The sequence below is a fragment of the Microchirus variegatus genome (genome assembly GCF_963457635.1).
Source record: "Microchirus variegatus genome assembly, chromosome: 14".
Classification (NCBI taxonomy): domain Eukaryota; kingdom Metazoa; phylum Chordata; class Actinopteri; order Pleuronectiformes; family Soleidae; genus Microchirus; species Microchirus variegatus.
In genome coordinates this window covers 5,112,636-5,130,283 of record NC_139815.1, presented here as the reverse complement: position 1 = coordinate 5,130,283, position 17,648 = coordinate 5,112,636, and the positions used below count along the sequence as shown (strand labels likewise).

The 17,648-nt window shown below is 40.1% G+C and overlaps 1 protein-coding gene across 1 annotated transcript in view; it reads right to left on the bottom strand.

The window, feature by feature from the left end:
* The window catches only part of rasa3 (RAS p21 protein activator 3), a 60,114-nt gene that overhangs the window by 24,332 nt on the left and 18,134 nt on the right, over positions 1-17,648 (bottom strand). The window contains exons 2-5 of the mRNA XM_083900520.1: positions 14,672-14,789; positions 11,006-11,109; positions 7,113-7,207; positions 3,248-3,324 (exon numbers count right to left, since the gene is read on the bottom strand). Coding sequence (XP_083756646.1) covers positions 3,248-3,324; positions 7,113-7,207; positions 11,006-11,109; positions 14,672-14,789 — 394 coding nt within the window. The remainder of the gene's footprint in view (positions 1-3,247; positions 3,325-7,112; positions 7,208-11,005; positions 11,110-14,671; positions 14,790-17,648) is intronic.

Below are 17,648 nucleotides of genomic sequence, written 5' to 3'. Positions count from 1 at the left end.
AGCAAAAATTATTGTAAAAAAAAACCACAATGATAAAAAAAACTATGTTTATTAGGTTTATAAATAAATAAATATTAGGAATGTATAGATATATTTATAAATGTTTGGTTGTGCCTCCTGACATTTTTTTTATTGTGAAGTTAAAAATACTGTTAAAAAATGAGATATGAGACATGTTCAAACACACTGTTCTGGACTCAACAATATGCATTACATCTATATTGAAAATACTTTTTAAAAATACAAAAATACCAAGTCCGGTTAGTTTGTTTTAAGACAGAATCATTTAATTACATGAGTTGGAGCCGTTTTGCATTTTTTGGTTTCTCAGAATTATTCATTTATAATTTGTATAGCACGAATGAAATGCTGATATTTATGTTTAGATCATTAGTAGGTTGAGCTTCCATACTGTGCATGATTTGCCGTTTTTGTCTGACCTGTGGAAAGTAACGTCATGTGTGACGTTAGATATGCGGTGACATTCTGATGGCCGGGTAGAGCGGAAGTGGCAAATAGTTTTTCAACCGCGTGAATGCGATGGAGCATCTTTTTGTTTGTATATTTTACTTTAGTTAAGTTGGAACAAATAATACAAATAAATCACTCTATGTTTCTAAGACGCGCGTTGGTCTGAACAATTATTTTTTTTACTACCGAATGATTCAGATGGATTTGACACAATTTCATTTGAATAGTTCCATTCAATACAAATTTCACTCCTCATCCAATAGACTTCTTTCATTGCGACTGTATTTAGGCCTAATCCGCACAGAAATAGAACTATAGAAACTATAACTATAGAAAAAGAAGAAAATAGTATATACAATCTTTTTCTTCGTCGCTTTTAAAAGATTTTCCAAAAACACAACATAGATTGAAGAAATGAGTGAGGCGTATGTGAGGATGGTGTGTAACTGAGGCCCTGTCCTATAAATGCAAAGAAACGTAAACAATGGATGGATAGATGGATCTCACTCGAGCAGAAAGAATTGTGTGTTCTCGTAGTATTTAGGTTTATGATAGAAAGTTGCGAAGTTGTCACTGTTTTTAAAAATAAAAAGCCTTATATAAAATCAACAATAATGATGATAATAATATTAAAGCAAACAGAGCATCCATATCGGAATAGTATCAGTATCGGCAGATATCCAAATTCAGGTATCGAATCGGATCGGAAGTGAAAAAAAGTTGATCGATAAATAGTAATTTATTTATGTGTCCCATTATTTACATTCAATTTCAATGTGATTGTGGCCTTATTCAACTTAATCTTTAAAAAAAGAAAAAAGGTTTTCTATAAAGACAGCATTGCTTCAAAAAAGGTCTTCATCCACACAAAACCTCCTAAAACGACTTCAAATGCTTTATTAGTAGGCATGCACAGCCTAACCCTGCTGCCTGATGACATCACACTGTAAGGGGATTATGCTTCAAACAGGACAGGATACTCAGTAGGACGAATCCCTTCCGATGTGTCACAGTGATGCACCACATATGCCCCCAACCCACGCACATACACATAAACACATGTTCCGAATAAGGACTAAGGAGTGGGCTGGTTTCAGCATTACTAATGCCACAGTACTTCCTGTCGAGTAAGCCTTTTTATAAAACTGAGCTTTTCCTACTATCCAGCTCTCACTGTCTTCTGCTTCATCTCTGTTGTGAGCTCTGACATGCCAGACAGTTGTGCTGAGCAGCAGCTCGATGATTTTTTAACGAGATAAATGTGCTTCTATTTCATCCTAACTGACCGCCAGAGGCGGTGCCTAAAGCACTGGATATCTCCACCTCGCGCATGCGCACTTTGAGTACCTAATACCAACATAGTCACCTGTGACCCTCCACGTAACACCGGGAAACGAGGCAGGTGTTTCTTTGTGACCTTGTTGGTATGAGTCATCCAGTGCTTAAGGCACCGCCTCTGGCGGTCAGTAAGGATGAAATAGAACGAAAGTTACGAATGTAACTACGGTTCTATGAATCCTGGATGACCGCCAGAGCGTCCAGTCACTCAGAATCCTATTCTGGGAACTGATCCTCTAACGACACCGGAAGTTATAGCCTTCCCGGTGTCATGTGGAGGGTCACGGGTGACTATGTTGGTATTAGGTACTCGAAATGCGCATGCGCGAGGTGGAGATATTCAGTGCTTTAGGCACCGCCTCTGGCGGTCATCCAGGATTCATAGAACCGTAGTTACATTCGTAACTTTCGTTCTTCCTTGCTCCCACATATTCTGTCAAGAAATTCATCCATCCATCATCTACCGCTTTATTCGTGCTGCGCCTATCTCAGCTGACATTGGGCGATAGGCGGGGTACACCAGTCCATTGCCAGTCCCATCGCAGGGCCACATATAGAGACAAACAACCATTCACTTACACTCACACCTACAGTCAATTTAGAGTGAACAATTCACCTAATCCCCAAATCTGCATGTTTCTGGACTGTAGGAGGAAGCCTGAAAAGGTCCTTGTTCCAACTGGGTCTTCTTGCTTCAAAGGCAAGCGCACTAACCACTACACCAACTGTGTGACTGTCAAAAAACTCGGTCAAATAAAACTACATTACATACATGCATACATAGTCCCACTTCAAATGACCCCACATATATAATATATGATGATTATCAATGTCATTAGTGAATGAAATATCATATGTTAAGTTTCTTCTTTCCCCACTATACAGTTGTGCAACTGTCCAGAAAAGCTCCAGTCCTACTGGAGTACTCCATTGATTTGTATAGCTAAGCAGGCACTCTAATAATATGAAGAATCACAGAACAATAACAATAGATTCTTGCTTTGCACTGCAAAAAGCACTCTAGGCACTCTAATAAACCAAAACAATTACCTAAGATGCTTAATTTGCATTGCTAAGTATGCACTGTAATAATAGTGGAAGAATAACAATAGATGCTTGCTTTGCAATACAAAGCAATGAGAACTATAGCAGCGTTTGACAAAGAAAAGCTCAAAATAGTAACTTGTATGTTCTCCCCATGTCCAAAAACATGCACATTCACACATACAGAAACGCTAAATTGATCGTCAGTGTGAATGTGAGGGTGAATGGTTTGCTTCTATATAATTGCCCAGCAATGGACTGGCGGTGTATCCCGCCTTTCACCCTGTGTCAGCTGGGAAAGGCTGCATCACCCTGTGACCCTCATGAGGAGGATAAAGAGGTCAACAAGAAATCAAGTGCTGTGTGTGAATGTGTGTGAGTGTGTAGCCCTCACCGTGTAGCTAGTTTATGGCTGATGGCTCCACTGTCTGTGATGACTTCACTCAGACGCAGCTCCAGGTGCACTTTTCCCTTCACGCACGCACACACACACACACACACACACAAATAACATTATTCATGCATCACATAATTTTGCGTGGATAATGTTATTATCTTACACTCAAAACACACAGATAAAACAATGATTCTGAAAAACACACAAGCATGAAAGAGTTGCCTTTCCACCAAAAGACAAAATGTATGTAATAGCTGTGAGTGCAAACATTGTGCAAAAGTTATTTCCCTCTGCAGTGAATGGATTAATGACATAATGGCAGTGTTGCAGTGCAGCTGTCTAGAAAAGGTCTATTTATTAGCAGCATCAGTATGCAAAGTCAGAACCATTGCTCTTTCTAGCCTATTCAAGCAGAGGGAACAAACACGCACACACTTACATGTGCACACAGGTCAAACAATGCATCCTATTGAAAAGAGAGAAGAGAGACACTCTATCTTCCAACTTCATTTGATCCTTCTCCCTCACTTTTCTGTCATTCTTTCACACATCCTTCCTCTCCCCAGCTTCTCAGATGAATGTGCCTCTGTTTCAAACCCTTCAGGGCTGCACACACCCATCTGTCTGCATATGTTACTGTTCACTATTTCAGTCTCTCTCTTTCTCTCTCTGTGTCTGTGTGTGGTCGTAAACATGGTTGGGTGTGTGCGTTCCTTTGCAAGTCCAACTCTAGTCCGACTAAGTATATACACGCAGGAGTAATTGGACTATTAAGACTGGCTAGATTTTAGTGGGACTAACTTGTGACTTACATGACATTAAGAAAATGGAACTATTGTCTTAGTCCTACTAAAATTGGACTTTTACCATGCATATAAACGCACTGAATTGAGCTGAGCAGAGGTTGGCCTCAACAGAAATTACTAAGATTATTATGGATGTATGGCTGATATGCTTGGGATGACCAGCAACTGAGCACCTGAACAGTTCAATCAGAGACTTCTGTCTGGCTGCTGTGGATGGTGTGCCAATTCTGTAAAAAAAAAAAACATAGTGTTCTGAAGATATTTTAGTGTGCTTTAGTGTATTTAAGAGGCAACAATATTGACCCCAGATTTGAGTCAACCAATGGAGTCATGTCTTTTCCTGTTTTGTGCACATTGATCAACATAAAATTAGGCCTGCGGTTGATGTAGTGGTTAGCACTCTCGCCTTTTCAGCAAGAAGACCTGAGTTCCTGGGTTCAAACCCCGGTTGGAACAAGGGCCTTTCTGCAGGGAAAAGTGCATGCGTGAGTTTTGCGAGTCGAAAAAAACATGCAATGAATGCATGTATAAATGATGGTGGTCGGAGGGGCCATCCAGTGAGAATGCTGCTTAACTTTCCATAGTGTTAAGGGAGTGTTGAAAGATATAAACAAGTGATCAGAAATGGGAAGGTCATCAGCAGAACAGTTAAAAGGAGTGATGCCAGAGCAGCAGACGAGAGCTAAGATATTGGCCTTTAGAGTGGGTAGGGAAATTAACATACTGTTTAAAATCAAAACTATCAAGGCAGGATGTAAAATCCTTGGATAGGGGTTTGGCTGAGATTGTCCATATGGATGTTAAAATCACCAAGAAGAATTATAGTGGGAGTTGGACCATTCAGTTGAAGAGCCATGGCTTACCGGAAGTTCCAATTAACGCTGTTTTTTAGTATCTGCATCATTACCTTGTTTAAGAAGCCCTGAAGGTTCTCAACAAACAGTTCAGCCACTGCTGAGAACGCTGTGTTTTATTGTAATCTCGGGCTCAGCGACTCTGAAAAAACCCAGTCTGGTTACGTAAACACCGGTTCTCCTGAACAGCAGATCGTCCTGCTCCGGGCACTAGTCCGGGCACATCCGGTTGCGTACATTGAACCGCAGAAGAAGAATAACGTCCGTTGTGGAGGTGTTTCACGAGCGACAGTGTCTTCTGACTCTGGGTCTGACTCTGAGTCAAAGTCATAAAAGGGACTGCGGCTGGGAGTCGTGAAGAAGCTATTTTTAAACATTGTTAAAACAATGTTTTGATTATGAGGAGCAGTGCATCCACCGTTCCAGAGGGGGGAGCTGCGCTTCTGAGAGTAGGTGTACTTCCGGGTATTGGCCAATCACAAGACTCTGTCTTCTGGGTGAGTTGAGTTTCAAATCTCGCGGCTGGGAAACACCGTGAGAAGAGAGGATTTCTCGGCACGTTTACAGCAACTAGGAGGTTTTTGACCATAAAAACGAGTTAATGTATGTAAGTAGACCTCCATAACTAACATATATGTGCAACAGGACCACTCTATGTGAGCTTTAATATGATGAACATGATCGTCCAGCCAGAGGTGAACAAACCTCACAGTCAGGTAAATCCTCATGATGAGCGAGTGAGAGGCACCAGGAGACAGCAGTCGGGAGGAGTGGGAGCATCACAGTCAGGTAAAAACGTCCATAAAGACAAACACACACGGTACGACCTCAACCAGATAGTTTGCAGAAGAACCAGTGTAGACTATAAAACCAACATTTTTGTCTGAGTCAGGACGAAAAGAGTCCAAATAACAGTTAAAATCACAAAGGGGGGCCGGAGAGCAGCGACAGCCAACCACGCCAGCATACACTCAACCGGTTGGGGGCTATAAGGGCTATATTATCAGAGTGGGTGATTATGGACCTCCTGGACCACGTGTCAAACTCAAGGCCCGGGGGCCAGATGTGGCCCACCACGCCATTTTTATGTGCCCCGCGAGTGATTAATTGGTCTTAAAAATCTGTGTTAAAATGGGTCTCTGCTGCTTTAAGGCGTGCGTTGACAATAAACTACATTTACCACAATGCATGACCACTGCGTTACCCACAAAGTGACGGCATCCCGCAACACACACACACACACACACACACTCTCTCTCTCTCCCCCTCCCCTCCCCTCCCTCTCCCCCCTCTCTCTCTCTCTGTACGTGAATATTAATTAGCCATGTGTATTCTCCGTGATAGTCAGCTTATTGGCTGAAAAAGCAACAAAAGCTCTAGAATGTGAGATCACCACACCCAAACTAGGAGTGATTCACAGCAATAAAACAACCTTAATTCAAACACAAAGTTTATGGTTTTAAAACCCACAATACTGTGATTTGAAGCATGTAGTACTTCAACTTCTGTAATTTTGAAAAAAAACGGAAATCCCTAATTCTGAAAAAAAAAACCTTTTTCCTGTTTTTTCTCGTTTTGCGCTTTGCCGACTTGTGATCACATATATCAGCCTTCAAAAAATGCATAGCTTTTAGGACTATCAATGCTTTCTGAACATATTCACACACCTTTTAAAAAATACCGCGATAATACCGAAAAACCGTGATAATTTTGGTCACAATAACCGTGAGGTTCAATTTTCATACCGTGACACCCCTATTCCTGATATAGAGTAAGTAAGACCAAGAGATAATGTATGTGTGTATTTGGTTGGAGACATGGCCCTTTGTTTAAAGACAAAGACGGCCATAGACTCCCAAGATTCTCCATCTTTCACACTTTTCCACCAGCTCTCCTCACCTTGGCACGGTTTAGGTTGGTTTTCCACTACAAAATATTACCTATTCATCGAAGGCAAAGTCATCACTGCACGGCTGCATTAAAACTGCTGTGACTTTGTTTTACATGCGATACACACAAACAAGTAGTGACTTGTAAAGTAGTTGTTTTCAGCGAACAAGTTTATACGTTTCCTTATAAATATTGTTTTATTTGCTCATGTGAACAAAAAATCATGAATCCAATCGTGAGTTGAGTGTATCTTTACATTCTATGTCTTAATTCATGTGTGGAGCTGATTGTGTGTTTTCCTGCTGTACTGACCTGCACCTCTGAGTCAGCACTGACAGGTTGGAGCTGGAACCATGTGTCTTTGCCATGATATTTCTGCAGGTCCTCTTTCTTCACTGCAACCTTGCCTACACACATTAACACATAATCAAAGACACATTAGATGAAAACATACCTTAACCTACATGTTTCTTCAAAAGACTACAAGTTCAAACGTTGAGCAAACAACCACACACTCCCACATGTCGTACAGTAACATACTATACACATATGCAGACACCAGAGGTGGGACCAAGTCATTGTTTAGGCCCAAGACTCAGCAGTCGAGTCCAAGTCCCAAGCTTTTTCGAGTCCTGAACAAGTCATCAGGTACTCTTCACTTAATATTGCCATTATTAGACTAACAATCATAATTTCAACATATCAATCTAATCTACAGTATTTTCTTTATAAATTTTAATCTCACCTAAAAATTTCTGAGAAAAGACCTCAACTTGAGGTATTTTCATTTAAATTCATTATTACATTATTGTGGCAGATCAAAAGATTGATATATAACAAAAAGGTGGCTTTAGTAATTTATTTAATTGATTATTTGACAAAGCTATTTACCTTCTGCTGTGGGTTAGGGTTATTGTAAAACTCTAAATAATTAGAAAATACAAATAAAAATCAGGTCCATATAATGTGCTGTAAGTAAACATGAAAAAACAGGAAACAGTAAGAATTTCTGAGCAATACAACACTGAACTTGATTTTTCTCTGCTTCAGATAATAAAAAAATCAATCAATCAGACCCATCAATAATGCATTTGTGCAGACATTCGCCTTTCTCTAATCAGAACAATCTAATGTCGCTCTGTGATGATCAATCAGACCGGGATTCATTAGAAGTGGATTTGTTCCGGTGGAAACAACTTGTTTTGATAAACAGCAAAGGTAAGACAACATTTCTGCTTGTATTTCTTGAAAGTCAGTTGTTGTTTTGCTCTTATTTTGGGGCTGGATCAGTGAATCTTGGTCGTAGAGTGATAAAAAATGATACAGCTGAAATGTGGGGATTCTCCACTGTTTACATAATCACGTTGACGCTCCTGTGCCGCTTTTCAATGTGTGAGCTTTTAGCTGAGTTTCTGACCTTTCTGTGGGTATGAAGCATGTCTGTGTTTGTTAAAGTTAGACATGGTTTTATGACGTCTTCATCAACTCTTCTGCCGACTGTTGACTATTTATTTTTTTCCCTCGTGGAAGTGAAAGTCTCTGGGGTGTCTGGTCCACGATGTTACAGGTGAAGCCGGGTGTGTGTGGGGCTGTGTATGTGTGTGTGGTGTAGGCTGCATGGAAGTCCGTGTACTGTGCGTGGGTGTCCTCATTCACTCTACAGAGTGAGAGTGTGTCAGGAGGAATCAGGAGGTGTGTGTGTTATTGTTTTGATGTTGAAGAGCGAGAGAGAGCCTGTCACGCTGATTACGGTTGCGTGACATTGTCGCATTGTACCCAGTAAGCTGTGCATCACCTGCAGAACTAAATAAAGTGCCATATTCACGACAGACGGAGTCCCGCAATCGTTTTGTGGTTACCATAACGAGCTAATCCGAGCGAAGGAGCTAACGGATCCCTTTACTACGGTTCGGGGATCTGCCCGCTCGGTTTTGGTAACAACGATCAGGTTACATCCGACCTTCACCCAATCACACACACACCTTTGTGTTAAAGTGCACCTAAGGCCATACTCGTACATCTGTTTAATATGAACCTACGACATGCGCCATATTATGTCGATGTGAAGACATTTATAAGACAGATATTTTATAACTTTATAACTACTAATCCTGACAGCGTGGTGCAGTGTGCAAAAGTCTGTGATCACAAGCAGGTTTCGGGGGCTGGACAGCTGCGTGATGAAGAGAACGGCACACACACGGATTCGCCTCGGGGAAAGGGTGGCGGTGGCGAGGGAGAGACTGTGACTGACGGAGTCGTTCTGTGGTTGTGCGGGTCCGGCGCTGAAGAATACGTCTTCAGTGGTTTTAGTGTGCGGCTTATAAACAGGTGCTCTCAATAGTCTGGAAATTACTGTACATATGTATTTAATTTTCAGTGGAATCCTCAGCTGCAGCTGCGCTGGTAGTGCTGACGCTAGACTAGTCATCCTTTAATTGGCCTGTTTTCATGTGCAAGCCTTCAATAAATAGAATAAAATTAACAGTTTACACTTGTGTTTTTTAAAGGAAATATGTTTTGTTGGCACCTAGTCTATTTTGTTGCATTTCTAATTTAGAAATGTAGGCTACTTGCATGGATAGGAAAATGTTGCGTTTTTTAGAGGGTAACTGTCTCCTGCTTTAGGCTGTAATTGTAGGCCTCATTGTGAGGATATGTTGGTGCCAATGCAATTTCTTTTTGATGGGTAGGCCTTCATGAATAATTTCAAATCGCCTACCTGTCCATCTGTCCCCCTGTCCAATTTCACCCTGGCATCCCTGCACTAGATGATTGAGGAATAGAGTACCATACAAGTAAAGCCCATCGAAACCTGCCTACAGCTAATAACTTTGAACCAACAGCACCACACAACCGCAGTACTACCACTGTTTATTCATAGTGCTGGGCAGATTAACATGCAGTAACGGCATGACTGACCAGAAAAAGACGTGTGACGTCATGTTTACGAGCCGTGGCATAATACTTTTGAAACATTTCCGCTTGTATTTCTTGAAAGTCAGTTTTTATTTTGCTCTTATTTTGGGGCTGGATCCGTGAATCTTGTACTGAGAGTGATAAAAATGGTACAGTTAGAATCTGTGAATTCTCCGCTGTTTACAAAATCACGCTGACGCTCCGGTGCCGCTTTTCAATTAGTGTGCTGGAACGGGTTTTTTCCGCTCCTGCGGGTTTGATCCATCTGTGTTTTAACTGTGTTTGGTGAACATAAGAATGGTTTATATAAGCTTTTAGCTGAGTTTCTGACCTTTCTGCGGGTATGCAGCATGTCTGTGTTTGTTAAAGTTAGACATGGTTTTATGACGCTTTTGTCGTTGCGTCTGACGCTGCCCCCGGTAGCGGGGACATCAGTAAAGAAGAGATTAACGGGATTAAAAAACATAACGCGTTAATGATGACTGCAATTAATTAATCACAATTAACGCGATAATTTCATCGTTTGTTTGGTAGCACTAACAGCTCATATCATGTGGCTGACTGTAATAACTGAGAGTTAGAAAGGACATTTCTGAGTATCGCGATTTCGATTTCGATACGCATATCGTTACAGCCCTACGTCACACGTGTCTTGTTAGGTCAGTCGTCATGCTTTAATGTATGTAACAACGCATTATGTAATAACACCACAATATGTAATAATGTAATACATTTGCACGCCATTAGGTAATAACTGCCGCATTTTGCAAAATCTTCCACATTATGTAATAAACTTCTTGAACGCATTATGTAATAAATGTTGCCGCATTATATAAGTGGTTGTTACTACATAATGCGGGTGTTGCCATGTTTTTTTTAGCAAAGTGTAAGAATTGGTGCACTGTGTAATAACCAACAGAAATTAAAACAGCAAAATAATGTGTATTTTACTCAAAATTAATACTTAAGATGACAGTATGTCGAACTATTGCTCAGCTTACATTGTAACAATCCACCTTTTAACTTCAGTTGTGTTCATTTAAATGCACAAGGGGTTCTTTTCAATGAATAATGACATTTGCACAGTCAACTAAATCGTTCATTGCTCAACCAACAGTAGAGAAAAGACATACAGCACCAAATAATTAAAGGTGGCTTGTGCACAGCAGCACCAGGTGGTCTAACCTATTATGCCTATGTTGTTACAAACGTGCGTTAACGTTGATGCCGCGGCCCAGAACTATTTAGTAAAAGTACAAAATACTCATCAGCAGCTATTTACTCACCGATACTAGAGTCCCTCCTGAACACGTCCCTGTCAAAGATGTAGAAAGACAGATGTCTGAAGCAGCGTGGAATCTCACAGTAGAAATCCTCCCCATAGAATGGACTAAAAACCAGAAGAGACACAAAGTCAATTCAACTGTGACTGGATACTGCTGTAGCAATGGGCATTTCCTGTCAATTATTGTGACCAAACTGTAAAAATATGGCGACTCACACATAATATTACATGTTTTCACTCCCTGTCCATTTTGTGTGTTTTTAACATTGATTTATTAATTTCATTCTGCTTAATTAATTAATTTCAACAGCTGTCAGGTCTTTTTATAAAACAAACTAGCACACCAGTTGGTAAAATATAAATGTTCCTCTTATTGGCTTTTTTACCGATATTCGATTTGCTGATATTGTCCAACGCGTAATCTCCGATTCTGATATCAACCAATACCAAATCCGATATATACAGGCTTTTTTCCCACATAACTACTTTTAGGTCACATCACGCATCTCCTTTTGGCCAAGTGCTTAAAGCTCCCATAGAGTGGTCCTATTGCACATATGATTGAGTTATTGAGGTCTACTTACTTACATTAACTTGTTTTTATGGTTAAAAACCTCCTAGTTGCTGCAAACTAGCCAATCAAAATCTGCAGATACACACCAAAAGACAACTTCCAGTCTATGGGGTGCTTTAAGCCTCATTACTGTCACATACAGTATATATATGTATATATGTATTTTTACTGTTTTTACATTTTAAATGTTAACTTAATTTATTAATTTATTTTTATTAAACTATATAGTTTTTACTATATATATATATATATTCTACAGCAGCCATTCTCAACCTTGGGGTCCCGACCCCAATTGGGGTAGCGAGATGATTTCTGGGGGTCGCCAAATCAGCCCCTCATTTTTATTAGCGCTGCTTTGATGGTCAATATTGGACAGTACAGCCATGTTTTTCAGCTTGAAATGAATTTGTACAGTGTAGAATAGTTTCCACCCCCGCAAAAAATATATATATAAAAAATAGACAAAATTTGACACGTGGACCTCGACGATCAACTCTCGCGGACAGCCGTGCATATAGCCCATAAATATTTGGACATCGACACAGTTCTCTTTATTTTGGCTCTATACACCACTACAATGGATTTGACATGAAACGAACAAGATGTGCTTTAACTTCACACTTTCAGCTTTAATTTGAGGAATTTACATCCAAATCAAGTGAACGGTGTAGGAATTACAACACTTTCTATATGTGCCTCCCACTTTTTAGGGGACCAAAAGTAATTGGACAAACTAAACAATCATAAATCAAACTTTCATTGTTTAATACGTGGTTGCAAATCCTTTGCAGTCAATTCCAGCCTGAAGTCTGGAAGGCATAGACATCACCAGACACTAGGTTTCATCCCTGGTGATGCTTTGTCAGGCCTCTACTGACACGCTTTTCAGTTCCTGCTTGTTCTTGGGGCATTTTTCCCTTCAGTTTGGTCTTCAACAAGTGATATTCATGCTCAATCAGATTCAGGTCAGGTGATTGACTGATAACATTCCATATTTGCCTTAAAAAACTCTTTGGTTGCTTTTGCAGTTTGCTTTGGGTCATTGTCCATCTGCACTGTGAAGCGCCGTCCAATGAGTTCTGAAGCATTTGGCTGAATATGAGCAGATAATATTGCTGGAAACACTTCAGAATTCATCCTGCTGCTTTTGTCAGCAGTTACATCATCAATAAACACAAGGGAACCAGTTCCATTAGCAGCCATACATGCCCACACCATGACACTACCACCACCATGCTTCACTGATGAGGTGGTATGTTTTGGATCATGAGCAGTTCCTTTCCTTCTCCACACTCTTCTCTTCCCATCACTGTGGTACAAGTTGATCTTGGTCTCATCTGTCCAGAGGATGTTCTTCCAGAATTATAACGGCTTTTTTAGGTGTTGTTTGGCAAATTCCAATCTTGTCTTCCTGTTTTTGATGCTCACCAATGGTTTGCATCTTGTGGTGAACCCTCTGTATTCACTCTGGTGAAGTCTTCTTTTGATTGTTGACTTTGAAACACACACACCTACCTCCTGGAGAGTGTTTCTGATCTGGCCAACTGTTGTGAAGAGGTTTTTATTCACCAGGGAAATAATTCTTCTGTCGTCCACCACAGTGGTTTTCTGTGGTCTTCCAGGTCCTTTGGTGTTGCTGAGCTCACCGGTGAATTATTTATTTTTAAGAATGTTCCAAACAGTTGATTTGGCCACACCTAATGTTTTTGCTATTTCTCTGATGGGTTTGTTTTGATTTTTCAGCCTAATGATGGCTTGCTTCACTGACAGTGACAGCTCCTTGGATCTCATATAGAAAGTTAACAGCAACTGATTCCAAATGCAAATGTCACTCCTGGAATCAACTCCAGAACTTTGACCTGTGTCATTGAAGATGAAATAATGAGGGAATAGCCCACAATTGTCCATGAAATAGCTTTTCAGTCAATTGTCCAATTACTTTTGGTCCCCTAAAAAGTGGGAGGCACATATAGAAAGTGTTGTAATTCCTACACCGTTCACTTGATTTGGATATAAATACCCTCAAAATTAAAGCTGAAAGTGTGCAGTTAAAGCACATCTTGTTCGTTTCATTTCAAATCCATTGTAGTGGTGTATAGAGCCAAAACAAAGAGAACTGTATCGATGTCCAAATATTTATGGACCTAACTGTATATATGTGTGTATATATATATATATATATATTTAAATTTTGGATTACTATTAAAGTTGCGCTGTTATTGTATATATATATATATATATATATATATATATATGTATGTGTGTGTATATATCAGGGGTCGCGTTAACCACATATTTTCCGTCATTGACCGTTTTTTTAAAACGGTGACGGAAAAATCTGAGGGCCATCAGTCATTTTGACAGATTGCAATTCACACCCCTGACCACTTGGTGGCGAAGAGCATATTACAGTAATTGGCTCTTGTAGAATAAGAAAAGTAGAAAAGAGGGAAAATGTCACGGCAGTTGAGTGTCAGAAGTTTCTTTAAAAAGCCCAATAACGATGTTGATAAAAGAGGTGAAAAAAGAGGGATAGATGCAGATGAAGATGAAGGACAAATTCAGCCCTTGGCCTCGGCGGAGCGAGGAAGCGGCAGCAAGGAGGTGAGTCGGGAGTGTGGATTATTTGTTCAGCTTTTTTGGACTGAATATTCATTAAAAATTAATTAAAATTAAATGCAATTGAATATTTATCATCATTTGAAAAATTAAAGTGACTGGTAAAAATAGCTTATGACAGGATTTTTATGACCCTGTCAGTCAAAATGACAGACAACAAAAAAGTCTAGCGCAACTTCTGGTGTATATATATATATATATACATATATATATATATGTGCATGTTCATTTATCAACACTCTGTAGGTGGCAGTAATGAGGCTTAAGCTCTTGGGGCCAACAGGACATACGTGATGTGACGTTTTGTGGGAAAAAAGCCTGTATACTGTATAACGGTATCCATATTGGTTGATATCGGAATTGGAAATTAAGTGTTGGATAATATCAGCATGTCGAATATTGGTAAAAAAAAAAAAACAGCCAATATCGGACATCCCTAAGTTGTACAAATGGGTGGAGGGACACACAGCATACCAAAGGGACTTCTCAATTATCTTGGTCCTAAAGACCTCCTCTTGGTCCAGGTTGACAGTGCAGAAACAGTCCCTCATCCTGTTTGGGCCTGGGTAAGGAGGGATGTTCTTTGCTTCTCCTGGAGGAGAAAGAGCAGAAGGAAGAGATAGAAGACAGGTGTTATTGAGAACTTAACAGTGCGGATGACTAGATACCACTTTTTTATGCCCGATAAAGCTAATGATATTACAACCTTGGGTATGTACCAATACCAGTCTGATACAGTTATTAATTTACCACCTAGCTCTAACCAGATATTTCAATTCACATGATCTTTGCAGCATTACACTTGTGAACAGTGACACCTTATCAGTTGTAGTGGATTCTAATTTTATTTTTCCAATTATCCATATCCACAGTGATTTTGACCAGGATCAGACCAATACTGTGTATTGGACTGGCTCATCCATAAATACCATTGTGTTTACTATATATATAATAAACACAATGCTGTTAAATAGAAAATGTCACTTTGAAGTAATACAGAGCAACATCTTAGATATATAGATTTGACTCACAAGTAACCCGTAAATACCATTCAGACACCACGACACGCCTCCTCCACTACTCCTCAAACCAGCACAATGTTGCTGAAAACGATGTCATCCAACAAGGTGCAGTCATTTCTCACGTTTTTTTCATACAGTATATATTTGTATCAGTTGTAGTCATTGTCACTTAGTCAGGTTTCTACAGCTGGGAGGCGACACAGAAATATAAATCAGCTGAGAGTCGTGGACTCGATGAAAACACATGGACTCACATTTCACCTCAGAGAAAGTGGTCGGTTTTTGGGGCGAGTTCATAGAAGCTATAGCTTGCCAGGTCTATGCTGTTGTAAGATGAAGAAAAAAATGATGAGAGGACCGAATATGTGCTGACATGAACATTCATGTACTGTATATCATGCTCACTATACATGACGCACTGCATGAATTTATTAAGTCATATTGTGGATATTAGCCACAGATTGTCAGTTGAGTGGAGAGTTTGCAAATGAGCTTGTGATCAATTACAATCACTTCACTCCACGGAGTGGTGGGGTGAATTATTGTTTTTTGTGGCTCTCTGTGTCTGTTTATTTGTTTGTTTTAGTGCTGGGCACGTTTATGGCGGTTAACAGTGTTTCCATAACGACTGGCCGGTCGCGCGTGACATCATGTTTACGTGGTTATTACTGGTTATTTGGAGCACTGCTCTTTTCCTTTAATAAACAGACCACTCCAGTTCAACTGTAGGCATGCTAAGGCGCTTAAGGAGCTAACGCAGCTAACAGTACCTGGTAAACGGTGCCTGAATTCTGGTGCCGTGGCACGTAAACCACTGATTCTTGGGAAGAATCAGAGAAACATGACATCACACGCGTCTTTTTCCAGTCAGTCATTATGCAAACCTGTCATGCATTAACGCCATTAACGCATGAACATGCCCAGCACTAGTTTGTTATTTTTATCCGTTTGTATGTGCTTCCGCACTTGCACTTGCCACACTGACCAGCAGAGGATGCCAGAGGCTTGTTGGTTACAACATATTTTTCTTGTTCTTTTTCTCAGTATTTTTCTTGACCACAACCTTGAGCCTGGATTCAAGCAGCAGCAGTACAGACACTTTGTTTACTGACAGCATGGTTAGATGGTGGTCATTCCCAGCTGCTGTGTTTGGAAAATAAATTGAATCCAAGGGACACCTACACTGGCTTCAGGCTGCACTCGTTTATGTAGGGGAAAAAATAAAACTCTTGTAGCCAGTAATTGTACATATTTCATTATATTTATTAACTTTACCTCAGAGTTTCCCATAGTGCATTATAAATCTTGCGGGCCGCCAGGCTTTACTTGTCCCCCCGCCAGGCTTAGCTTTGTTGTTCATTTATTTTAAATCGTTTTTTTAAACCCTGATTTTTCTAAACCGGGTATCATGTAACCAGCGACCGCCCCCCTTGTCCAGGCGCTGATTGAAGTCAAACTATCAAATACGTCATTATTACGGTTACATTGTTCTTGTCAAACACAGTGAGTACACTGTGGAAAAGCACCTATTAAATGCTGGAAAGTCTCTTTGCGCTAAAGCGAAACTTGGCTGCATACGGCGCAGATTATGAACTCCCTGTAACATTCACTTCACACCAGAGAACATTCTCTCCTTTTGAACAGTTAACTAAAGAGATCAGCTCATCTGATGCATCTGTTATTCCCTTAATTGCTCAGTCATGATTTTGTGGTCCGCCTCTGTCTAACCACAGGGGATAAAACATGCGATGTTGACTTCCATCATTGGGACGTCACAATGCACTAAATTCCTGGAATTGTTGTCTTGTGGAGCTCTGCTTTGTCCGTAAAACACTCGAGAGTGCTGGCGAGGGTAACAGTATCCAAAAACCGGAAGTCCGTGAAAAGTTCTATTTTTGGCTCCACAGTGCAGCACAGAGTTCTACACAAACTTCCAAAACTTCCAGCCTCAGAGGATTAATCTATCCAGTGGATACATGTTATATATGACAGCAATGTGCCTGCTAGAGCCTGCAAATGATCACTTTTCCCAATATTTACTGCTGTTAGCTCCCAGTAGCCTCTGTGGCTCATGTCATTTCCTGTCCCTTAAGTTTCGTTGTACTTTTTTTTTTTTTTTTTTAAGGTGGACCTAAAAAGATATTACTAAACTGAGCGTTCTGAACAGGTCTGTTTTGGCAGGGTGATTAAAGTGCTGTGGTGCTTCATAAACGGTAATCTCATGTAGCTGCACTGCTGCTGCTTTCTCACATTTAGCTAATCTAAATTTGAATGCTAAATCTAAATGCTAAATCTAAATCATAAATCTAAATGCTAAATCTAAATGTTGAATGCTAAATGTAAATACTAAATCTAAATCTAAATGCTACATCTAAATGTAAATATTAGATCTAAATCTACCCACATGCGGTACCCACATGGTGGCCACT